Source organism: Nomascus leucogenys, chromosome 12 (genome assembly GCF_006542625.1).
Source record: "Nomascus leucogenys isolate Asia chromosome 12, Asia_NLE_v1, whole genome shotgun sequence".
NCBI classification, from domain to species: Eukaryota; Metazoa; Chordata; class Mammalia; order Primates; family Hylobatidae; genus Nomascus; species Nomascus leucogenys.
In genome coordinates, this window is record NC_044392.1 from 57921477 (window position 1) to 57947400 (window position 25924).

The following is a 25924-nucleotide window of genomic DNA, read 5'->3' on the forward strand; positions in this document are numbered from 1 at the left end:
ACCCAGAGATTTGATCCTTCTATGATATCTTATTTAAGAGTTACTAAGAAGTTTAATTTTGTCTGATTATAGGTAACAAAGGAATCAGCAAAACAGAGATACCAGATCAAGAAAAAGAAAAAGAGAAGGAAAAGATTCCTTTCATTTTAGAAGGCTCTCTCAAGGTAATTCAGCTTACATAAAGTTTAAAAAACAGGCAAAACTAAAGTATTACAGAAAAGGATAGTGGTTGCCTTTGGGGCAGTGGGAGTGGATCGTGATTGGGAAGAAGCATGAGGATGGCTTCCTGGAAGCTGGAGACCATCTCTTTTTGACCTGCTGGTATTTACAGAAGTGTTTGATTTGTGCTATTTCTGCGTTTTTGTGTATATGCTATAGCTTATTTTTAAAAAGTTTTTTAAAAACGCTGTCATTTTTTTTCCCATTATGGTTTCAGGGCTTTTATATTATTGATTCTACCGGGTTGATTCCACTTTGAGATATACATACATGTTTTTATGCATTCTCTTAGAATATTTTTATAGATTTACTTTTTATATTCAGATATCTATCTGAAATGTATTTTTATATAGTATAATGTAAAGGTCTTACTTTTTCTTTGTCCAGATAGGCTATTTTACTAGTACTTTTTAATTACATATAACATTAATTCTCCCCACTGAATTTGGGTGTTGATTAAATCACATATTAGGCACCCATTTATTCTTTGAATTCAATTTTGAATGTTGTATTCTGTTTCAGTCACCTAGTTAATTATTCCTATGCATGTACCATACTATTTTAATTATGATAGCTTTGTTGTAAGCTTTAATATTGGGTAAGCAAGCGCCAACTTCCCAACCCCCATGAGCATGCAATAAACATTTAAACAAAGTTGATTAATTTTGGTGAGCCTCCGGTTTCTGGATATTAATAGTACAGAAAATTACATGCCATACCATCAACTTTATTGTTAATTACTGCCAAACTTTATTAATTTTTAAACTGTCTATTTGTTTTGAGACTAATATTTGTTAGTTTTCCTCTTCTGTTGATATATTGAATTATAGAGATTGATTTAACAACACAAGTTGCATTTGCATTTCTATAAAAAACTCATCCATTGTTTCCTTAAGTTTAGTTTTCATCCCACATAACTACATATATCATAATCGCCTAAGAGTGCCTGGTGGGAGGAGGGTCTTAGTAAAATTCACATTCCTTTACTCCATCCTAACTGCATCTTTGAGAGTAGAACCTAGTAATTTTAATTTTAATAATCTCCTGGGAACATCTTTATGTACATAATAGATAAAAATTACAGTACTATATGTTCATGGCATATTATTATTTCCATAAAAAACTGCATTTGATTTGATAGTATTTTATTTGGAATTTTTATATCCATGGTGAATGAAATTGGTCTATAGACTTTTGTGTTGTTATTAACAAGCATTGGTATTAAGGTTATGTTGGCTTTTAAAAACTTATTTTTTTTACTTATTTTTTAACTGAGAAAAAATGGTATCTATTTCTGGTGTGCAATATAATGTTTTGAATTATGTACATATTATAAAATGGCTAAATCAAGCTGATTAACATATGCATTACCTCACATAGTTATTATTTTTATGTGGCAAGAATACTTAAAATCTAATTTCTTAGCAATTTTCAAGTATACATTTCATCGTTATTAACTATAGACATCATGTTGTACAATAGATCTCTGGAATTTGTTCCTCCTGTCTAATTGAAATTTCACATTCTTTGACCAACATCTTCCCGATCCCCTTTCCTGCAGCCCCTGGTAACCACCATTCTACTCTCTGTTTTTGTGAGTTCAACTCTTTTAGATTCCACATATAAGTGCAATCATGTGCTATTTGTGTTTCTGTCCCTGGCTTATTTCACTTAATATAATGTCCCCCAGGCTCATCCATGTTGCCACAAATAACAGAATTTTCTTCTTTCTAAAGAAGAAATGTATATATATACATATATATACACACACTATTATATATTATAATAGTTTATATATTATAATAGTATATATTTTATAGTTTATATAATAGTATTATGTTATATTATATTATACTATATAATAATATATAAACCATATTATATATTGTAATTATACTATATATTATAACTATACATACTATTATATAATACTATTATATATTGTGTATTTTGTGTATATATACATACTCAATACATAATGTAGTATGTACATAATGTAATATACGTATACATAGTATTACAGAATATATACATAAAATAGTATTCCATTGTGTGTGTGTGTGTGTGTATCTCACATTTTCTTTATTCATTTATCTGTTGATGGATGCTTAGTTGATTCCATATCTAGACTATTGTAAATAATGCTGAAATAAACGTGAGCATGCAGATACCTTCTCAAGATGCTGATTTCAAATCCTTTAGATGTATACCCAGTAGTGGGATTGCTGGATCATATGGTAGTTCTAATTCTAATTTTTGAGGAGCCGCCATACTGCTTTCAATAGTGGCTGTAGTAATTTATATTCCCATCATCAGTATACCATGGTTCTCTTTTCTCCACATCCTCCCCAACATTTATTATCTTGTCTTTTTTCTCACAGCCATTCTATCTGGTGTGAAATGGTATCTCATCATGAGTTTAATTTGCATTTCCCTGCTGATTAGTTATGCCGGGCATTTTTTTTCATGAACCTGTGGGACATTTGTAAGCCTTCTTTTGAGAAATGTCTGCTCGGGTCCTTTGCTCATTTTTTAATTGGGTTATTTGTTTTCTTGCTACTGAGTTGAGTTCCTTAGGTATATTTTTAGATATTAACTCCTTATCAGTTGCAGGTTTTCAAATATTATGTCCTATTCCATAGGTTATTTCTTCACTTTGTTGATTTTTTTCTTTATTGTGCAGAAGGTTTTAGTCTAATGTGATGCCATTTGTCTATTTTTGTTTTTGTTGCCTGTGCTTTTGAGGTCATATTCAAAACATCATTGCCCAGAACAATGTGATGGAGATTTCTCTTGTGTTTTCTTCTAGTAAGTAGTTTCATAATTTCAGGACGTACATTTAAGTCTTTAATCCATTTTGTGTTGTTTTTGTGCATGCACATTAGGTAACAGTCTAATTTCATTCTTCTGCATGTGGATATCCAGTTTTCCCAGCACCATTTATTGAAAAACTTGGTCTTCCTCAATTTTGTGTTCTTGGCATCTATGCTGAATATGAATTGACTGTACATGTGTGGATTTATTTATGGGCCCTCTATTGTATTCCATTGATCTCTGTGTTTATGCCAGTATCATGGTGTCTTGATTACCATAGCTTTATAGCTAACCATTTTGAAATCAGGTAGTGTGATACTGTTACCAGTGGCGAATCCATATGGGTCTGCGGCAACCTCAATTCTTGCCTCCTCAGAAGAAAGAATTCAACTGAGGGGCATAAGGCAGAAGGAGAGTCTGAGGCAAGTTTTAGAGCAGAAGTGAAAGTTTATTAAAAAGCTTTAGAGCAAGAATGAAAGGAAATAAAGTACACTTGGAAGAAGGCCAAGCAGGTAACTTGAGAGATCAAGTGCACAGTTTGACCTTTTGACTTGGTGTTTTAAATGTTGGCATACTTCCAGGGTCTTGCATCACTTCTCCCATGATTCTTCCCTTGGGGTGGGCTGTCCACATGTGCAGTGGCCTGCTAGCACTTGGGAGGGGAGCATGCACAGTATGGTTTCTAGAGTTGTACACGTGCTCATTTGAGGCGTTCTTCCCTTACCAGTCTAGCATTCCTAGAGAAAGGTCATATACCAGTTAAACTCCACTATTTTGCCTCTTAATGCACATGTTTGAGCCCACTCACCCAACTCCTGAGGTCTCGCTGGGAAGCTGCTGATCACCAGTTTCAGGTGTTTTCCATCTATTGGGAGACGCCTCCTTCCCTGGCACCAGCTGTGACCACTTATTATTTTAGAGAGACAGTTAACAACTGCCTGGCCATCACCTGATGGTCATCTGGCATTCCTGCTGTGTGTGACGGGGGACAGCCCTCATCTGCCCTGCTCATGCCTGACTAGCTACCTACTGTAACAATACCTCTAGTTTTTTTTATTTTTGCTCAAGGTTGTGTTGGCAATTAGGAGTCTTTGGTGATTCCCTACAAATTTTAGGATTTTTTCTATTTATGTGAAAAGATGACATTGGAATTTTGATAGGGATTGTATTGAATCTGTAGATCACTTTGGGTAGCATGGACATTTTTATTGTGTTGAGATACATTTCCTCTTTATCTACTTTTTTGAGAGTTTTTATTATGAAAGGATATTTGAGTTTGTCATATGTTTTTTCCACATCTATTGTGATGATCATATGATTTTTATCTTTCATTCTGTAATATGGCATATCACATTTATTGACTTGAATATGTTGAATCATCTTTGCATCCCAGGAATAAATCACACTTAATCATGAGGAATGAGCCTTTCAAATGTGCTGTTGAATTCAGTTTACTAGAATTTTTTGGAGGATTTTTGCATCTAACATCACCAGGAAAAATGGCCTGTCATTTTATTTTCTTGTAATGTCCTTGTCTAGCTTTGGTATCAGGGTAATGTTGGCCTCATAAAATGAGTTTGGAAGTATTCTCTTCCCTTTGATTTTTTTCATAGGGTGAGAAGAATTTGTATTAGTTATTTAAACGTTTGAGAGAATTCATTAGTAAAGACATCAGGTCCTAGGCTTTTCATGATGGGAGACATTTTATTACTGATTCAGTCTCTTAGTTGTTATTTGTATGTTCAGTTTTATATTTCTTCATGACTCAGTCTTGGTAAGTTGTATGCTTCTAGGAATTTATCCATTCCTTCTAGGTTATCAATTTGCTGGTGTGTAATTATTCATAATACTCTCTGTGATCCTTTGTATTTTATTTTTTGTTTTAATTTTTTTTAGATGGAGTCTCGCTCTGTTGCCCAGGCTGGAGTGCAGTGGTGCAATCCCGGCTCACTGCAACCTCTGCCTCCTGGGTTTAAGCGATTCTTCTGCCTCAGCCTCCCGAGTAGCTGGGACTACAGGCATACACCACCATGCCTGGCTAATTTTTGTATTTTTAATAGACAGGGGGTTTCACCATATTGGCTAGGCTGGTCTTGAACTCCTGACCTTGTGATCTGCCCACCTTGGCCTCCCAAAGTGCTGGGATTATAGGCGTGAGCCACTGCACCTGCTGATCCTTTGTATTTCTGTGGTACCATTTGTAATGTCTCCTCTTTTATTTCCAATTTTATTTATTTGAGTCATCTCTCTTTTTTTTAGTTTAGCTAAAAGTTTGTTCATCATGTTTATCTTTTTGAAAAACAAATTTAGTTTCATTAATTCTTTAACAAAAAGTTGAATTGTTTTATTTATCTTTTCTGGCTCTGAAGGCTTCAGCCTGAAGCCTGGGTCTGCTGAGGTGGGCCTGGAGTTTGGGTCTACTCTGACAAGCCTGGATCCTGAATCCGCAGCAGCCAGCCTGTCACTAGAGTCCACTGGGGTAAATCTGTTGACTGGGTTAATGGAGGTGGGCCTGGAGTCTGTCTGGGTCCTTGAGTGCTGACCTGACACTGAAGCAGACCTTGAGCCTCAGTCTGCAGGAACTGGCCAGAGACTTGGATGGGCCTACAAATAGGTCCACAAGGATGGGCATGGAGCCTGAGTCCATGGAGGCAAGCCTGGGTCCACTGGAGCCTGGGGCTTTTGGCACCAGCCTGGAGCATGGGGCTGACTTGGTGCTGAGCCATAAGGACAGGCCGGGGTCCTAGAACCATGTGGCCAGCCTGCACCTGACTCTGCAGGGGTGGCCCGAGAGCTGAGGTTCACAGGAACCAGCCCAATGCTCGGGTCTATTAGGATGGGCCTGGAACCTCAGTCTGCTAGAGCAGGCCTGGACCTTGTGTCTGCTGGAACATGAGGCCTCAGGGGCTGGTCTGAAACCTGGTGCCACATGGGTTGATCTAGCACTGTGGAGTCTGTGTCCACAGGGGCCAGCCTGGAGGCTGGGTCTATGGATATTGACAGGTGCCAGGGGTTCCTGGAGGATAGGTTTTGCACTTGCCAGCCTGGAGCCTGGGGCTGCAGAGGTTTGCCTGGTATTAAGGCAGAGTGGGTCCTGAGTCAGCAGTGGCCAGTCTGGAGCTGGAGAGCATGGGTGCTGGCCTGGCAACGAGGAGGGCCTGGAAGCTGGATCTGCATGAGCCAGGCTGAAGTCTGGGATCTGAGAACTGTCCTAGCACCAGGAAGGACCTAGAGGTTGAGTCTGCTGGGGCAGGCCTGAAGCCTGGGGTCATGGGGAGCCAGCTTGGTGCTAGAGGCAGCCTGGAGTATGGGACCACTGAGGTGGGCCTGGCAGTGAGGTGGGCCTAGAGCCTGAGTCTGCAGGGACTGGCCTGGCATTGGGGCAGGCGTGGAGGGGTGATCTGCAGATACCAGCGTGTGTCTTCTTCATTCCAAGCTACATTAAGATGCTATACTCTCTCACCTGGTTTTCCTGGCTCTTGTGAAGCTATTTTCATGTGTGGGTAGTTGTTAAAATCTGTGTTTCTGTGAGGGATGAGTTCTGGAAAGTCCTATTCCACCATCTTGCTGATGTCACTCTGTGTTGACTTTAAAAAGAATTGAGGAAGTGCAGGTGTAGACAAGATCAACGTTGAAAAAAATCACTGCATTCCTATTCACCAGCAATAACCAATTAGAAAACGTAACAAATAATAAATTTTATTCACAAAAGCAACAAAAACTATATTTTAAGTGTGTTTCTTGTAAACAAGGACTATAAACTAGATTTTAAAAAATCTTGTCTGATGAACACTGATGTTTAGCAGGAGAGCAGACTCCATTTATATCCATTCTGATTAATGACATGTTTGGGATTTCTTCAACTAACCTATTTTATGTATTCTCTATGAGCCTTTCTTTTCCTCCTTTCTTGCTTTCTTTGTATTGAGTTTATTTTCCTCTTTTCATTTTGCAATCAGTTTGATAATAGGAAACATTAATTTTCACTCTAAATAAGTGAAATGTTATTCCCCCCACACACAAAAAAAGAATTCTGTTTTTCTTGTTACTAAAAATTGTACTCAATTATTTGTCAATAAAATAATTCTATAAATTTCTTTTCTCTCTCATTGCATAAGTACCTACATGGATGTCCTTGATTTTGCCTCTTGGCCCTAAAATATTGACTCTCTGGCCCTTTATAGGAAAAGTTTAATATGTATGCACCTTTTTTTTTTCTCCTAGTGATTGCTCTAGAAATTTAACTTGTTATATCATTTCAATTTAACTTAATTTCAGTATAATTTAATAAAATCTGAACTTAATAAAATATTTTTTCTTTCAGAACAATACCAAGAACTATTAAAATGATTTAAACTGATGCTTAAGTTTCATCTTGATTTTTTTGTGTTTCTACAAATTAAACATTATCATTGTAATTGTTTCATTTATTTATTTATTTATATTTTATTTTTTGTTTTAGGAACAGGTTCTTGCTCTGTCACCCAGGCTGGAGTGCAGTGGCATGATTATAGCTCACTGCAGCCTCAAATTCCTGGGCTCAAATGATCCTCCTGCCTCAGCCTGCCAAGTAGCTAGGACTATAGCAGTGTGCCACCATGCCCAGCTAAGTTTTTAACTTTTTGTAGAGATGGAGTCTCACTATGTTGCTCAGGCTGGTCTTGAACTCCTGAGCTCAAGCAAACCTCCTCCAGGGCCTCTCAGAGTGCTAGTATTTTTTTTTTTTTTTTTTTTTTTTTTTTTTTTTTTTTTTTTTGAGACGGAGTCTCGCTCTGTCGCCCAGGCTGGAGTGCAGTGGCGCAATCTCGGCTCACTGCAAACTCCGCCTCCCGGGTTCACGCCATTCTCCTGCCTCAGCCTCTCCGAGTAGCTGGGACTACAGGCGCCCGCCACCATGCCCGGCTAAATTTTTGTATTTTTAGTTGAGACGGCGTTTCACCGTGGTCTCGATCTCCTGACCTCGTGATCCGCCCGCCTCGGCCTCCCAAAGTGCTGGGATTACAAGCGTGAGCCACCGCGCCCGGCCATAGAGTGCTAGTATTACAGGTGTGAGCCACCATGCCTGGACTCATTGTAATTGTTTTATATAGTCCATGTTGTTTTAGCTTTATTTCCATACTTACCATTTGTTTTCTTGGGCATTCCTTCTTTATGTTCCGGGAGTATTTGCTCTAGAAGTTCTTTTACTGGCGGTTTGTTGCTATGAACTGTTTTACTCACAATACTTCTGACAGTAAATTTGTGGATATTTTTTCCCCACACCAAATGAATCTGCAACTTTCCAGACACCAACTGGGTGTCTTACAATTAAATTCCATTCTGACACTAACTACCCAGAGTTAGCACAGACCTCATAGATTAACTCACTCCCACAAGACTGCTTCCTCTTCAGATGCCAATCACAAGTATTGGGTGCCCAGGGTACGCACACTTCTGTCTGATTTGGCTACTCATTTGGAGGTTTCCACAATCACCTCCTTGGGTTCGATAACTAGCTAGAAAGCTTATGTCTCATAAGACTCAGGAAAACACTGTACTTACTATTCTGGTTTATTACAAAAAGATATTATAAAGGGTACAAATGAACAGCCAGATAAAGTAGTACATGCAGCAAGGTCCAGAAGAGTCCCAAGCACAGGAGCTTCTGTCCCCATGGAAGTGGAGTGTGTCATTCTCCCAGAGCGTGGATGCATTCACCAACTTAGTTCAGAAGCTCTCCAAACCCTGTCGTTTAGAGGTTTTTATGGTAGTTTCATCATGTGGGCATGATAGATTATTAACTCAATCTCTGGCTCCTCCTCCCACCTGAGGGGTTTGGGGATGAGGCTGAAAGTCCCAAACTTCTAATCAAGGTTTGGTCTTTCTGGACAGCCCACATCCTATCCTGAAGAACATGACAAGAGTTGCCTCATTAGAGCAAAAGATGCTCCTATCACTTATGAAATGCCAAGGGACTTAGGGGCTCTGTGCCAGGAGCCAGGAATGATGACCAAATATCTGTCTCTTATTATACCCCAATATCACAGTTGCTATTAAACTCAGTTTTTACTTATCTGGAAAAATGACTTTATTTTGCCCTTACTCATTAAACATAGTTTTCATTTATAAAATTCTTGGTTGGCTTTTTAATTTCCTCTTATCACTCTTGTGTTAGTCTTTTCTTACATTTTTATAAAGAACTACCTAAGACTTGGTAATTTATTAAGAAAAGATATAATTGGCTCACGGTTCTGCAGGCTGTACAGGAAACATGGCTGGAGAGGCCTCAGGAAACTTATAATCCTGGCTGAAGGGGAAGGGGAGGCAGGCACATCCTCCATGACTGGAGCAGGAGGAAGAGAATGAAGGAGGAGATGCTGCACACTTTTAAACAACCAGATCTCCTGAGAACTCACTCACTATCATAAGAACAGCAAGGGGAAAATCTGCCCCTGTGATCCAATCACCTCCCACCAGGCTCCTCCTCCAACACTGGGGTTTACAATTCCACATGAGATTTGAGCAGGAGCACAAATCCAAACTACATAACCTCTGAAGATATTTTTCCACATTTTCCTTGCTGACACATTGTGGCTGTTAACAAGTTGATTGTCCATCTAATTTGTCATTCTTTTATAGACAGTTTATCTTTTTTTTTTTTTTTGGAGACAAGAGTCTTGCTCTGTTGCCCAGGCTGGAGTGCAGTGGTGTGATCTCGGCTCACTGCAACTTCTGTCTCCCGGGTTCAAGTGATTCTCCTGCCTCAGCCTCCTGAGTAGCTGGGATTACAGGCACCCGCCACCACACCCAGCTAATTTTTGTATTTTTAGTAGAGATGGGGTTTCACCATGTTGGCCAGGCTGGTCTCAAACTCCTGACCTTGTGATCCACCCGCCTTGGCCTCCCAAAGTGGACAGTTTATCTTTTCTCTCTAGCTGCTTTGAAAACGTTCAGTGGTGTGCTGGTAAATGCTTAAGCAGTAGCTCTCTAGGAAAACAAAAGTATACATACATGTACATAAGTTATTAATGTTTCTGATATAGAGTATATATAGTACAAAATTTACATATAATAATAAAGCATATAATATTATTTGTGTAAATTCCATATAGCTACCCATAAATTCCAGATAGCATTTTGATTTCTACAAATTGATTTTTGCTAAATTGTTGTATCCTTAGCCAACCTATGATTATAATTTATAAACACATGTAGTTCTAATATGAATGTTGATATTTTTATTTATGTTAACAAGTAAGACAAAAGTGAAACAAAGAAAGGATATGTCTCACTCATTTGTCAATAATATTAGCAACTTTTTTGCTGAATCAAGTAATAGTTTTTTAATACTGGAAGAATATTTCCTCAACTTTCTGTGCTAGTAACAATATAACAGCTAGTCTGCATTATTAACATGATCTCCATCGCTTCCTTAAATCTAGATAATAAACGATCAATCAGTCCTGACTTGTAGCATTTGCTGATATTTCTAGTGTAAGTACCCCTACAATAGCTGATTTCAAGCTACCATGTGTCAACAATGAGGGTGGCAGTGCTATGCAGTAGCACACCATTATATAATGTTGTCATGATACTATTACAATTGACATAAATAAACTCCAGAGCATAGACAATAGTGAAATGTCACAAAATACTTACATTGTGGTAAGTTTTGAGTCTTTATTGACTGTTTTTAATATTTTGCTTAATTGCAAATTTACGTAATTTTTAGATGATGGTCATGGTTAACAGTTGGCTCACAAAATTTCTAAAAATTTAGCAACAAACTCTTTTAAGTTAATATGAGCTAGGTCCAATACACCAATGTTATTTCCTGTCTTTGATTTATTGGTCTTCCTTAATGTTAGGATGAACGTCTTCAGCTCTCGGAGTGTCTCAGGTATTATCTGTTCCAATACTGCCTTTTCAAAAATTCAATTCCATTTTCAAGAAGTCTTTCAAACTCACCTTGCCATTTTTGATAATCCTCTTTCTTACTTATGCTTTTCATACTTCTTTTTATTTATTTGAGCATGTTTTAAAATTTACCTTATATTCCCTATTTGGCAATTACAATATCTATAGTCTTTGTAGATATGATTTCACAGTTTGTTTCTTACTCAGAGTGGTTTATTTCTGCATGTTTTGTGATTTTCATTTGTGAGCTTATATCAAATCATAATGTTAACGGTGGAGGGGTTCAGGTTCTTGGAGTCTTGAACAGAGAACTGAACAAAATGCATAAACAAAGCAAGGAAGGAGTGAAGGCATTTATTGAAAATGAAAGTACACACCACAGTGTGGGAGTAGTTCCAGGCATAGGAGCTCAAAGGCCCCGTTACAAAATTTTTGAGAATTTAAATACCCACTAGAGGATTCCATTGGTTACTTGGGGTACGCTCTATGTAAGTGGAGAGAATGAAGTAAAGTTACAAAGTTGTTTACTTGGCCTATACCCTAGGAGAGGATATTTCCTGTCACAGCTGAAGTGTGAATCAGCCTTATGTTCCCTGCCTCTAGACCCTATTTTCCTACCTCAATAACTGTTTTAAAATAAAATGTTAAGGTAATCTGTATTTTGGCCACAAGTCTATGTGAGGACAGGCTTGTGGTTAGGAGTGCTTAGGGGAGACTTATCCTCCATCATTTTACCTATTTTATCCATCAGTTTTGAATTATTTTGCCCCAGGAATGTTTCTCTGAACATCTAGTCTTCCACATTGCTAATAAACTATCTTTAGGACCTAAATTAAAGATCAGACTCATGTGGAGCATAGGAGACTGGGAGACCAGTTAAGAGGCTGCTACAATGGTCCAGGCTAAAGATAATGAAGACTTGAACCAAGGAAATTGCAAAATAAAGCATGAGAGAAGAAGCTGAAGTGAGGAGAGATCTCAAAGGGGGAATTGACAGGATTTAGTAGACAGAAGTTGAGTGAGAAAGAGAATCAAGGATGACGTCAAGGTGTCTAGTTCAGTATTTTGATTTGTCAGAGATACACTAACAAAAATCATGTTAAATATTCCCCAAAATAAACCTGAATGGAACCTATGTTTAATTCATTTCAAAATTCTGTTAAATTTCTTAAATGTATTTACAGGCATGGAAAGAAGAGCAAGATCGATTAGCAGAAGAGGAGCGCTTAGGGGAAGAAAAGAAAGCAGAGAAGAGTAAAGAAGCCGGTAAAAAGAAAGGCAAGGATAACGCAGAGAAAGAAGATAGTAGGTCTTTGAAGAAAAAATCACCTTACAAGGAGAAATCTAAAGAAGAACAAATAAAGATCCAAAATGTAACAGAAGAGTCCCCCCACCAACCACAACCTGAGATAACTTACCCGGTAAACTCCAGTTTTGTAAAACTTAGTCTCTTTGGGCTATTCCTAATTGTTTTGGGAAAATATGGCCATTGTAAGATTCTTTTGTTTTCACTACCCCACAGTAAGCCTAGGGTTTCTTCTGGTATCAATGAGCTCAAACCTGTATTCCACCCCTGATGTCTAGAACCTTGTTTCTAACCAATCATCAAGATGAAAACACTCTCAGGCCAGTATTTATTTGAGTGCCACGAACCCAGCTAAGGTCAATAAAGATAGAAATGTGACACAAAAGCATTCTTATAGATATATGTAAATAAGTGAACACAAAAGTTGGCTTTATCTGTCTCAGATGATGAGACTTGCTGACTACATTTTGTTGTCTCTTTGTGGGCAATCATGTTTCTGGCTTGTATGCTTTTGTAAAACCTTCCCTTTGCCAGTTCTCTCTTAGCTAGCTGTTGAGGAAAACCTGATGGGAAAAAAATGGAAAGAAATCTAACAGCCCCTGTGCTTTGTAGCTACTCCTCTAAACCAGTTGTCCTCAAGTTTTAGCATGCATTAAATCCCCTGGACCTCTGTTAGCAACACTTGGTAAAAAATGTCTTCTACATATGACCTCCTAAAGTGGAGTGTCCACTCTCTCCAGCATCAGTTCACTTTAAACAGAAAATTAACAACCAGTGAATGGGAACCTGATTTCTTCTTGAACTGCCTTGACAATAGTATGATGATTCAGTTTTTATTAGGTTATGAGAATGTGCCAATGAGCAGTGTTTAACATAATAGATCTTAATTCTGCCTGTTATAACACCATAGATGTTTCTAAAAATAATATGAACACTGGCCTCTGAGTCTGCAAAGTGGCAGACATACCACTTAGCAGAAATTAAGCTTTTGGCAACTTTAGTTGGCTAACACTGGTAAGTTGATTTTTGTCTATTGCAGCTTCACACTCAAAGCATGATATTTTCTCTTCTAGTTTCACGGATACAATATGGGAAATATACCCACTCAAATCTCAGGGTCAAGTTACTACCTGTATCCTTCTGATGGCGGGCAGATTGAAGTGGAAAAGACAATGTTTGAAAAAGGTACATTTTGAAAGCAACTGGTTAATGATTGGAAAGATAATAATGCATTTCAGATAACCAGGGGCCCTCTACTCCTGAGTTTGATAGGCGAGAGTGTTATTCTGTCCCCCACAATACATTTAGGTGCCACAGTGGCATTTTCAGACTTCACACTTTTTTCTATTATAATTGACTCTACAAGGCATACGCCAGTCAAGAGTTTAGCTGGTACATGCTAATATGACCATTCCAGTTGTTAAAATATTAAAATACTTCCATACAATTGGTAAATAGTAATAGTAACTGCAATAAGCAATTAATTAATAATATTCATTATAGCACACCTTGTTATCCCAGAAGCCAAGTGCATTCTGTGAGTTTACTGCATTTTTCTGGTGTAGCACTGGAGCACAGAGCTTGGGGCCTGCTTCCAATATCCATCTATTGTAGCTCTTACTAAGACTTGTATATGCATACAATGCATATAAGTTTCAGGTGATTCATAGTAAATTCAGTATTTTCTCCCAGTCCTGTCAATTTTGAGGGACGATAGCTCAGTCTAAACTGAAAGGAAATAGCCATTTTTTTTTAACAAAAAGAAGAAAAATGAGTCCAAACACTAAAAAAGAGAATGGGTTTTTTTTTTTTTTTATACTTTAGGTTTTAGGGTACATGTGCACAATGTGCAGGTTTGTTACATATGTATCCATGTGCCATGTTGATTTCCTGCACCCATTAACTCGTCATTTAGCATTAGGTATATCTCCTAATGCTGTCCCTCCCCCCTCCCCCCACCCCACAACAGTCCCCAGAATATGATGTTCCCCTTCCTGTGTCCATGAGTTCTCATTTTTCAATTCCCACCTATGAGTGAGAACATGCGGTGTTTGGTTTTTTGTCCTTGCGATAGTTTACTGAGAATTATGTTTTCCAGTTTCATCCATGTCTCTACAAAGGACACGAACTCATCATTTTTTATGGCTGCATAGTATTCCATGGTGTGTATGTGCCACATTTTCTTAATCCAGTCTATCATTGTTGGACATTTGGGTTGGTTCCAACTCTTTGCTATTGTGAATAGTGCCGCAGTAAACATACGTGTGCATGTGTCTTTATAGCAGCATGATTTATAGTCCTTTGGGTATATACCCAGTAATGGGATGGCTGGGTCAAATGGTATTTCTAGTTCTAGATCCCTGAGGAATCGCCACAGTGACTTCCACAATGGTTGAACTAGTTTAAAAAAAAAAAAAAAGAGAATGGGTTGTTGGAAAAATTTTTATTAACGACCACAATAATAATAGCTACTATAACTAACCCATAATTTTTATAAGTTGCAAAACCATTTCACATTAATTATATAATTTGATGAATTATAACATTGATTATAGGTATACATTGCCTCAGCCAGTTCATTTTCTCTTCTGAAATTGGGTTTGAAATGTGACTACAAGGCCTGCAAATACCTCCTTGGTCTACCTACCATTCATGCCTAGACTTCCACCATTACTTTATTTCCTTAGGCATTCTTTTATAGAGGTGTTGACATCTCTAGGCATTTCCTCTCCCTGGTTTATATTCTATGCTGCCTTTTTATTTTTGTTTCAGGGATATCTATTCAGGTTGGTTCTATAGGTAAATTGTGTATCGCAGGGCTTTGGTGTGCATATTATTTCATCACCTAGGTAATAAACAGAGTACTCGGTAGGTAGTTTTTAGTCCTCACCCTCCTCCCACCCTCAAGTAGCCCTGGTGTCTATTGTTCTCTTCTTTGTGTTCATGTGTTCTCAATGTTTAGCTGCCATTCCTAAGTGAGAACATGCAGTGTTTGATTTTCTGTTCCTGTGTTAGTTTCTGTGCAGCATCGTGTAATCATCTTATCGAGGAGCTTAATGTGGCATCCTAATCAGCCCATCTTCTATTCTATGGTTCCTCCTCAGGCCCGACTTTTATCAAAGTGAGAGTGATAAAGGATAAGCACAATTTTATAATTCATTTAAACGACCCTAAGGAAATTGTGAAAAAGGAAGAGAAAGGAGATGATTATTTAGAAGAGGAAGAAGAAGGAGATGAGGAACAAAGTCTTGAAACAGGTAAGCAGTTGTTTAGTGGTTTCTTTCTTCTGACTAATTCTCCTGTCTCTGTCCACTCCACTCCATTAAATGGCTCATTGCACGTTCTTTTTCTCAAGTTTCTACCAATACACTCTCTTATTAATAGTGCATGAAGATGCCTATTTTCCTGAACTGAACCCTAATGGACATTAAGTGTTATCTTTTTTCTTTACCAGATTTTATTTTTTATAGCAGTTTTAGGTTCCTGACGAAATTGAACAAAAGTTACAGAGATTTCTCAATACCTTCTTCCCGTACACATGCACAGCCTCCTCCACTAACAACATGCCTCACCCAGAGTGGTACATTTGTCACAGTCGATGAACCTACATTAACATATCATTATCACCCAGAGTCTAAAGTTACATTACCCTTGGTGTTGTGCATTCTAAGGGTTTGAACAAATGTATAATGGCATGTGTCTACCGTTATAGTATCATACAGAGTGGTTTCACTGCCCTAAGTATCTGTGCTCTGTCTATTCATCTCTCCCTCCTTCCTAACCCCTGATAATCACTGATCTTTTTACTTTGTCCATACTTTTGCTTTCTCCATAATAGCATGTAGTTGGAATTATACACTATGTAGCCTTTTCAGATTGACTTTTTTCATTTAGTAATATGCATTTAAGTTTCCTGCATGTCTTTTCATGGCTTGATAGTTTATTTCTTTTGAACACTAAATGATATTACATTGTCTAGATATACCACAATTTTATTTTCCCACCCACCTACCGAAGGACATCTTGGTTGCCTCCAGCTTTTGGCAATTGTGAATAAAGGTGCTACGAACATTCGTATACAGGTTTGTGTGTGGCCATAAGTTTTCAGCTCCCTTGGGTAAACACCAAGGAGTGTGACTTTTGGATTATAGGGTAAGAGTAAGTTCATGTTGGAAGAATCCACCAAACTGTCTTCCAAATTGGCTGTAACATTATGCATTCCCACCAGCAATGAATGAAAGTTCTTGTTGCTCTATATCCTCACCATTATTTGCTGTTTTAGATTTTCTCCATTCTATAAGGTGTCTAGTGGTATCTTGTTTTAATCTGCATTTTCCAGATAACAAATAATATTGAACATCTTTTCATATGCTTATTTGCCATTTATATATCTTCCTTGGTGAAGTGTCTGTTGAAGTTTCTTGCCCATTTTTTAAACAGGTTTTTATTTTCTGGTTATTGAGCTTTAAGAATTCTTCATACATTTTGAGTAATAGTCCTTTAACGGATATGTCTTTTGCAGATATTTTCTCCAACTCTGTGGCTTCTCTTTTCATTCTCTTAAAGCATTACCTTTTGTTCCATGGTTCATTTGAATTTCCCAGTCTAAAAATTATCTTTGCATGAGTTACATTATTTTAAATCAATATTGCCCCATCTTTATTATCTGATAATAGAGGAAATGGTGAACTGAAAATAAAACAAGTCAGAAAATTCACAAATTCTTTACATATACCTTCAGATGTGTGTTTTCTATACATGATAGCAAAGAAATGGAATCAACCTAGTTGCTCATTAGTGGTGGACTGGATAAAGAAAATGTGGTACATACACACTATGGAATGTTATGCAGCCACGAAAAACTAAAACATATACTTTGCAGCACATGGATGCAGCGGAGGCCATTATCCTAAACGAACTAATGCAGGAACAGAAAACCAAATGCTGCATTTTCTCACTAATAAGTAGATCTAAACACTGAGTACACATGGGCATAAAGATGGGAATGACAGACAGTGGGGCCTATTTAAGAGGGGAGGTTGGGAGGAGGGTAAGGATCAAAAAACTACCTATCAGGTACTATGCTCACTAACTAGGTGATGAAATTGTTTGTACATCAAACCCCAGTGGCATGCAGTTTACCCATGTAACAAACCTGCACATGTACCCCCTAAACCTAAAAATTGAGAAAAGAAAAAAAAGTACCTTAACAATTTTGGTTTAAAATTATGTTTGACTAAATTGTTTAAATTTTTAAATGTTTTAAAATGTAAAAAAGTTTAAATGTGGGAATTTAAGAAAATGTTTTAAAATGTGGGGAAACTGAAACTGAACTGATGGTTTTAATTTTAAAAGCCATGTGGATGACCTACCAGATGAATAATCTGCTTATGGCTATGCCATCAACCCATTGATTTCCTCACTTCACTTTAACCTAAGGTCCTTAAAACAAGAGTTTCATGTTCTTATCTTCGTAATTCCACCCTACCTCTAACAACCCTGAGTGCATGGTCAAGCTAAACCAATTATTTTTTAAGTTGACTGTGTTAGACCAGTTATGAACTCCATTCCCTGCCTTCCCACTGAGTCTTAGTTATATTTATTTTGAATTAAATGAAAATGTTCTTGATTTGATTTTGTATTTTAGAAGTATCAGATGCAAAGAATAAAGCTTTCAGCAAGTTTGGATCTTTTTCTGCCACCTTAGAAAATGGAATCTGCCTCTCAATAAGTTACTATGGATCAAATGGAATGGCACCAGGTGAAATGAACACAACAGAAAGGATAAGTGTGCCCCACAGCCAAGGGTCCCTGCCACTGCCCATTCTCAGTCTGCTCACTTGTCAATAACGTGTTGTGATTTAATGCTCCTCATAGTTTTTCCTGCAGGATGGTAATAGAAGAGGTGTGTGTGTGTGTGTGTGTGTGTGTGTGTGTGTGTGTCTATATGTGTGTGTATACAAGTATATATATATAATCTTTTATACATAGATACGTACAAAATAAAAATGTTTTGACATTTTATATAATCACTTATACATATAAGATTACTTGTGTGATATATATACATGTATGTATACATGTATATACACTCATATATACCAGTTATCCTTCTTAACTACCCCATAAAAATGAGCCTTTTAGTTGGGTGTAAAAGAAAGCATAAATTGATAAGGAATCCTCTTGGTTTTCTTTGTGAATCCTGTTATTATAGAACTGTTCAGTGTGCTTCAGGACATTAGCCTTAAAGGAGCTATCAAGTGGACATATTGAAAGATTTCTGTACCCCACTTCCTTCTTTCTTTCTTTCTTCTTTCTTTCTTTCCTTCTTCCTTCCTTCCTTTCTTTCTCTTTCTTTCTTTCTTTCTTTCTTTCTTTCTTTCTTTCTTTCTTTCTTTCTTTCTTTCTTTCTTTCTTTCTTTCTGAGACAGGATCTTGCTCTGTCACTTAGGCTGGAGTGCAGTGGCACAATCATGCCTCACAGCAGCCTCAAACTCCTGAGCTCAAGCAATCCTCCCATCTCAGCCTCCTGAGTAATTGGGACTACAGGTGCATGCCACCACACCTGGCTAATTATTTTTGGTAGAGATGAAGTCTTACTATGTTTCCCAAGCTGGTCTTAAACTCTTGTGCTCAAGTGATCCTCCCACCTTGGCCTCCCAAAGTGCTGGGATTACAAACATGAACCACTGCACCTGGCCTTCTACCCCATTTTCAATAAAGTAATTATCCAACTGGAAGCTGTTTCTTTACAAACCACAAAATAGGATGTCACTTTACCAAGAACCAGTTAGGAAATCTGTGGCTTCCCATGCATTTTAGAGGGATCTACCACAACATATTTTCTTAAAGTATTATAAAATCAAAGGGTAAATTCTGTGGTGCATAAACTTGAAACTTTATGTTAGAGTAGATCATGGTGATCCAATTACCTGTCTTTCTATATAGTTTCTTTTTTGCAGAGATAAATTTTCAATGGATGATTATAATCTTATTTCTTACCTTGTGTCAAATATCCTAGAACTCTACTGAGTTCGAGAGCCCATTGGATTTCTTAGCATTTTTGCTTTATTGGAGATTTTGTGTTTTAATTTTGCCTTTGCCTTTGATTTGTTGTTAAATCAGCAACTGGAGAAGTCATTTGATGCCTAACAAATTACATATTAAAATCCGTTATCACTACCCAGTCACTAAAAATTCCTACCTCTTCTTAATATAGGTTGTCATTATTTTGGCTTAAGATATTTATACCTACTATCAATTTTGTTGCTCCTATTCCTGAGTGATTTTCTTAATCTTGATTTAGCCCTTAAATTAATATGTAATAATTCCATTTTAAACAGATGTTCCTAATTTCAAGTTATAAATATGGCATTTGAAAATGTTTATAGTGTAGATAATAAGTAATATTTTACATCCTATATGTTTTTTTAAAAAGTTGAAGGTAAAAATCTTTGTAAAAATTCTATGCATATATATATACACACACACATTTCCTAAGGATTCATATATAACTGATATTTAAGAACTTTATCTGCTAATGGCTTAACAAGTTTCCATTCCAGTTCTCCCCCTTTAATTGGGTAGACACAGCTAAACATAATTTAGTATCCTTTTGGACAAAGAACGAGTAGACAGTACAGCTATGCAATAGTCAAAAATATAAAGAAACCCAATCTCATCTTTGGACACTACTTTGTACCTTCTTGCTAAGAGGAATAGGTCATTCTTGCTTCTTACTGCCTTTCAGGGCACCTAGTGAATATACCTAAAATTAAGAATCTTAATCTTAATCTTAATCTTAATCAGGCCCCAACTTATGTTTTACCTTCTTTACCCAAACCCTGGATGACAATGAACCTGATCTATTTTCCCATAGAGAAGTATACCTTCCTACCCTATTATTTCTGCGCCTTTCAGTTCCTTGAATAAACTATGCTGTCTCTTACATCTGCCCATTTTCTCATGCTGTACCACTACTCAGAATACTTTCTCCTGACATGTGCACCACTACTTTCAACAATTAAACTTCCTCCCATCCTGCAAGCCACAGCATAGAGGTGTTACTTGCTCTGAGAAATGCTTCCCAGAGTAAGTGGCAGTAGTATGCGAACTGGATCTTTGGAGGTGAGTGAGAATTGCCCAGGCAAAAAATGGAAGGAAAGGAATTCTAGATACCAGGAATAGCGTGTGTAAAAGTCCAGTAGTGTAAAAGCATAGAAAGGCTTTTCCATTTATGGGAAGGTGAAGTGTTCAGTATAGCCACAATAGACTGTACAAAGACATTTTGCAGTAGATACCCTTCTTCTGGGTTCCTAAGGCACTCGGTATTTCCTCTATCACAGACTGAACACACAGCATTGTACCTGAGGGGTTCTAATCTGAACTACCCACTAAATTATACGCTCCTTATCTGTCTCATCCATCATTGGCTATCCATTTCACAGTACATAGTAGTAGGTACACAATAAATATTTACTGAATATTAGTAAATGGATGGGGATGAGAGGGGGGAATTTCCAGATGCCTGAAACGGAACACCATTCACTTGTTTATATACTGTACCTTCTATGGGTCAAGCAACTTGCTGGCACTGAGCCACTAAGATGAATTAAATCATGGTACATCTACACAAAGAACTCACTGTCTAATGAACAAGGAAAACATATAAATAGAGCAATAATAACTGTCTTAGTGCTAGAAATTATACATAAACAGAGTACTGGGAACAGTCAGCACATACTTCAGAGAAATTGTAGCATTTCAGATGGGACTTTAGAGCTGAGTGGAAACTATCCAGGCACAGAAATGAGCAAAGGGAATTCCAGAACTTAAGAACCATGTTAATAAACACACAATTGTGTCAAAACATGGCATCTTCACAGAAAGGTGAAAAGTTCAGTGTGGCTGCAGTGGAGGGAGGTGAAGACCAGATTGTGAAGAATGTTACATGCTCTACATAAGCAGTGAGTGGCAGAGGACTTTAAGTAAGGGAGGTGACATGATCATATTTTACTTTAGGAGCATAATTTTAATGGTAGTTTGGAGAGTACACTGAAGTGGTGGTATTGGAAGTGCTATGGTATCAGTTAGCAAACTGCTGCAGAAGACCCAGCAAGCAATTATGGGACCCTGAAATAAGATAATGGGAATAGATAGAAGAGGCATAATTTGGGAGGAAGATCTTAGGCCTTGATGACTGGTTGGATGTGTAGGATGAGTCAAAAAGAGTAAATGCAAATGATCTCAATGTCTAACTTGGGGAACAGAGTGCATAATTGCTCATGGTATTAACTGAAATTAAGAATGTAGGAGGCTTAATCTGCTTTGGAGAAGAGAGACTTAATTGAGTTTGAATTGTCTGTAGCACCACAACCAGGAGATGCCTTAAAAAAGTGAGAAATATAGGTCTGGAAGTGAGAAGGAAGGTCATGCCTTGAGATGTTAATTTTGGAGTCATTAGCATGTAGATGACAATTGAAGCCCCAGTGGTAAATGAGATCATCCAGATCTAATATATATAAGAGAGTTGCTCAGCCCTAGCTGTGCATCACAGTCACATGTAGTGTTTCACAAATACAAGTGCCTGGGCCTCATCTCCAATGAGTCTGATTCAGTAGGCCAAGGTGGGGCCTGAGCATGTTGTTTTTCTAATTTCATGAGTAATTATTACAGGCAAGCAGGATTGAGAACATAATAAACCCTGCAACCTAAAAACATTTAGGGGATTGGCCGAGCATGGTGGCTCATGTCTGTAATCCCAGCACTTTGGAGGCCGAGGCGGGCAGATCACTTGAGGTCAGGAGTTCGAGACCAGCTTGGTCAACATGGTGAAACCCCGTGTCTATTCAAAATACAAAAAAATTAGCCAGGCACGGTGGCAGGTGCCTGTAATCCCAGCTACTCGAGAGGCCGAGGCACAAGAACTGCTTGAACCTGGGAGGAGGTTGCAGTGAGCCGAGGTTGCACCACTGCACTCCAGCCTGGGTGACAGAGTGACACTCTGTCTCAAAATAATAATAATAATAATAATAATAAATAAAAACATTTAGGGGACTGACAAAAGAGTAAGTAGAGGAGATTGAGAAAAAAAAATTGACTATAGAGGTAAAAGATTCAGAGAATGTTTTTCTGGAACCCAGAGGAAAATAAAATTCATGACACACAGGATGCTTTAGAGCTCCCCACATAATTACTCCTAGCATGAGCTCTCCTTAATCCTTTAAAACCCAGCAAGTTTATCACATACAAGTTTCTTTTCTGGATTTTCTTGTTCGTACCATTTATTCTATTTATATTTAGTAGTCTTTATGTTTGGTTATTTACACAGATCTTATTTAGACTATTTTGACTCTATAAGGACTTTTGCACATTTTTTTCATTATTTTCTGCTGCTCTAAACATTTTATACATAAGAGCCTCTCAAATATTTCTCAAATAAATTTAGATATAGTTTAATGCCCTATCATTAAGGAGTTTACAAGGTAGATGGGAAGGCAAGAACATGAGAAATAATGATTCAGTGAAGCATATCCAAGTAATAAATACCTCAAATTTTCTAACTACAATCCTGATTTGCAAACCAACTTCATTACTCCTGAAATCTATCCAACTGATAAATCATATTTAGGGAGGTAAAAATTGTTGTCAACTTGTGTAAATTTTTGAGTTGTAAATGTTATTTCACAAGGATATCAAATATGAATGTTGAATCAACTTCATTTTTACTTTTTCTGTTTATAGAAGATAAGGATCCTGATTTAGAAACAATATTGAATATCCCTTCAGCACTCACTCCAACAGTGGTTCCTGTTATAGTGACCGTTCCTCAAAGCAAAGCTAAAGGGAAAACAAAAGGCAAAGAAAAACCCAAAGAATCCCTTAAAGAGGAAGAGCACCCAAAACAAGAAGAGATAAAGGTAAATGAACCTTGCCATAGATTCCCAAACTCTGTTTCTGCTTCAGTGTTAAGTTTTTTAAAACCATGACTTATGTCAATAGTGTTATTATAGTGCATACGTTTTATTGTGCAGATACATTAACATCCCTTGTAGTCTCAACTTTGAATAGACAAGAAGGATTTGTACACAAAAGTTGGGTTACCACTCCAGGAGACATATTGTCATACATAAGTTGTGTCAGGTCATTCATTCTAAGTTTGGAAAAACTTAGTTCAACCTTTTATCCACTCTTATTTCTTGGGTTTTCTTTGCTTTTGGTTGGTCAAGTTTCTGCCATTCCTTATTTTTAATACTTTGTTTAGCTCCACTGTGATAAATAACAATTAGAAGAAAAATATATTTAACCAAACAATGGAATCAGTTTTATTTGGTCAAGTTGGTCTTAGATATTGATGTGCTAAGAATCTAACAAGACTAACAGCCCACTTCTGATTAAAGAGTAGTCCACCTATTACCCCTAGCCCTTCATCATAGTAAACACACACACATGTGCACACACACACACACTTTGACTCTAAACAAAGATCTAATAAAACAAAGATCAAAAGATGGTTCTGCTTTTCCACTGTTGGTGGGAGTGTACATTAGTTCAACCATTGTGGAAAATAGTGTTGCAATTCCTCAAGGATCTAGAACCAGAAATACCATTTGATCCAGCAATCTCATTACTGAGTATATACCCAAAGGATTATAAATCATTCTACTGTAAAGACACATGCACACATATGTTTACTGTAGCACTATTTACAATAGCAAAGACTTGGAACCAACACAAATGCCCATCAATGATAAACTGAATAAAGAAAATGTGGTATACATACACCATGGAATACTATGCAGCCATAGAAAAGAATGAGTTCATGTCCTTTGCAGGGACATGGATGAAGCTGGAAACCATCATTCTCAGCAAACTAACACAGGAACAGAAAACCAAACACCACATTTTCTCACTCGTAAGTGGGAGTTGAACAATGAGAACACATGGACGCAGGGTGGGGAATATCACACACTGGGGCCTGTCAGGGGGTCAAGGGCAAGGAGCAAGAGAGCATTAGGGCAAATACCTAATGCATGCAGGGCTTAAAACATAGATATCAGGTTGATAGGTGCAGCAAACCACCATGGTACATATATACCTATGTAACAAACCTGAACATTCTGCACATGTGTCCCAGAACTTAAAGTAAAATAAATTTTTTTTTTTTTAGAGAGGGTTCTGAAAGACCGGCAACAAGGAAACTATTGGTTAAGTCTTGACTATTGGTACTTACTACTAAAAAAGTACAGTGTACAAATAATCAACTACTAGAAGATAAAATGTTTAAAAATACCCAAGAACCTGGGTTTCAGACTCTGGCCTTGTAGAAGTTACAAGGTTTAAATATGACATTGCCTCTGTACCATATTTACATAGTTATACTAGGTAAAATTTCTCATGCCAGGCCCCTTGACTCTTGTTAAGTAAAAATGTTCAAGTGTTAAAACAGAATAACTCCAGGTAATTCATTTAAAATTAATTTGGCCAAAGGCATCTTGCTAGCAAACCAATTTGTTCACTTAATTTTTAAAAAATAAATGTTAATGGAAGGGTGAGGATAATACTAGTTTTATGTGTGATGACAGATTTGACATGGCAGGTTTGCATCTTTGAGCAGTTTTGTTCATTTTACAGAATTTCATAAGTATTTTTCTCTTTTTGCTTTGTGTTTTAAATTTATTTTTAGCCAATTATTTATATATTTTTCCTCTATTAGTGACAAAGAAAAGGCAAAACAACTTAAATGCTCAACAATAGAAGACTAGTTAGAAAAAAAAATATCCACCAATTGGGTATCAGTGGAGTGATTTTGGTGGCTAACAAAAGAGAACCAATTGGAAAAATTGAAATGATCATCATTAGGGATTGTTTGAAAGTTACCAAGTAAATTTCATTCTTAAGTACATATAACCAAACAAGGGATTTAGGCATAGCTGACATAAAATTAATTAGGATTTTAAAGTAAACACACCCAAACCCTCATTAATGTATAAATAACTTCATAATTGTCTTTTATTTTTATTTTATTACTTTCATTTGCTACAAAAGCAGTATGTGCTCATTATAGAAAACAAAGGACAGATATCCTGATAGCTAATATCTCTAGCATCCAAATTGTAAGAATACACCAAAAAATGTGTTGGAGATGTTGGTCTCTCACACACTTTTTATGTATTAGTTTGGACTGCTATAAAAAAATACCTTAGACTAGGTGATTTATAAACAATCAAAATTTATTGCTCACAGTTCAAGAGGCTGTGAAGTCCAATATCAAGATATTAGCAGATTTGATGTCTGGTGAGAGCCTGTTTCTCTTATTTTATTTTATTTTACTTTATTTTATTTAAGATGGAGTTCTTGCTCTGTCACTCAGGCTGGAGTACAGTAGTGTGGGCTCAAACTCCTGGGCCCAAGCAGTCATGCCACCTCAGCATCCCAAGTAGCTGGGACCACAGGCATGCACCACCATGCCTGGCCAATTCTTTTAATTTTTAAAGAGATTGGGTCTCACTGTGTTACCCTGGCTGGTCTCTAACTCCTTGCCTCAGGTGATCTTCCCAACTCACTCTTTTGAGTAGCTGAAATTGCAACCACAAACCACCAGGCTCAGCTATTCCTCATACAGATGGTGCCTTCAATGTGTCCTCACATGGCAGAAGAGGAAGAGGCAAAGGTGTTCCCATCAACCTC

General features: G+C 37.3%; 1 protein-coding gene across 1 annotated transcript in view; it reads left to right on the forward strand.

Moving 5' to 3' along the window:
* The window catches only part of SPAG17 (sperm associated antigen 17), a 238369-nt gene that overhangs the window by 135297 nt on the left and 77148 nt on the right, over positions 1–25924 (forward strand). The window contains exons 20-25 of the mRNA XM_030824766.1: positions 73–164; positions 12114–12350; positions 13309–13420; positions 15340–15492; positions 17883–17996; positions 22979–23154. Of these exons, the coding sequence (XP_030680626.1) occupies positions 73–164; positions 12114–12350; positions 13309–13420; positions 15340–15492; positions 17883–17996; positions 22979–23154 (884 nt within the window). The remainder of the gene's footprint in view (positions 1–72; positions 165–12113; positions 12351–13308; positions 13421–15339; positions 15493–17882; positions 17997–22978; positions 23155–25924) is intronic.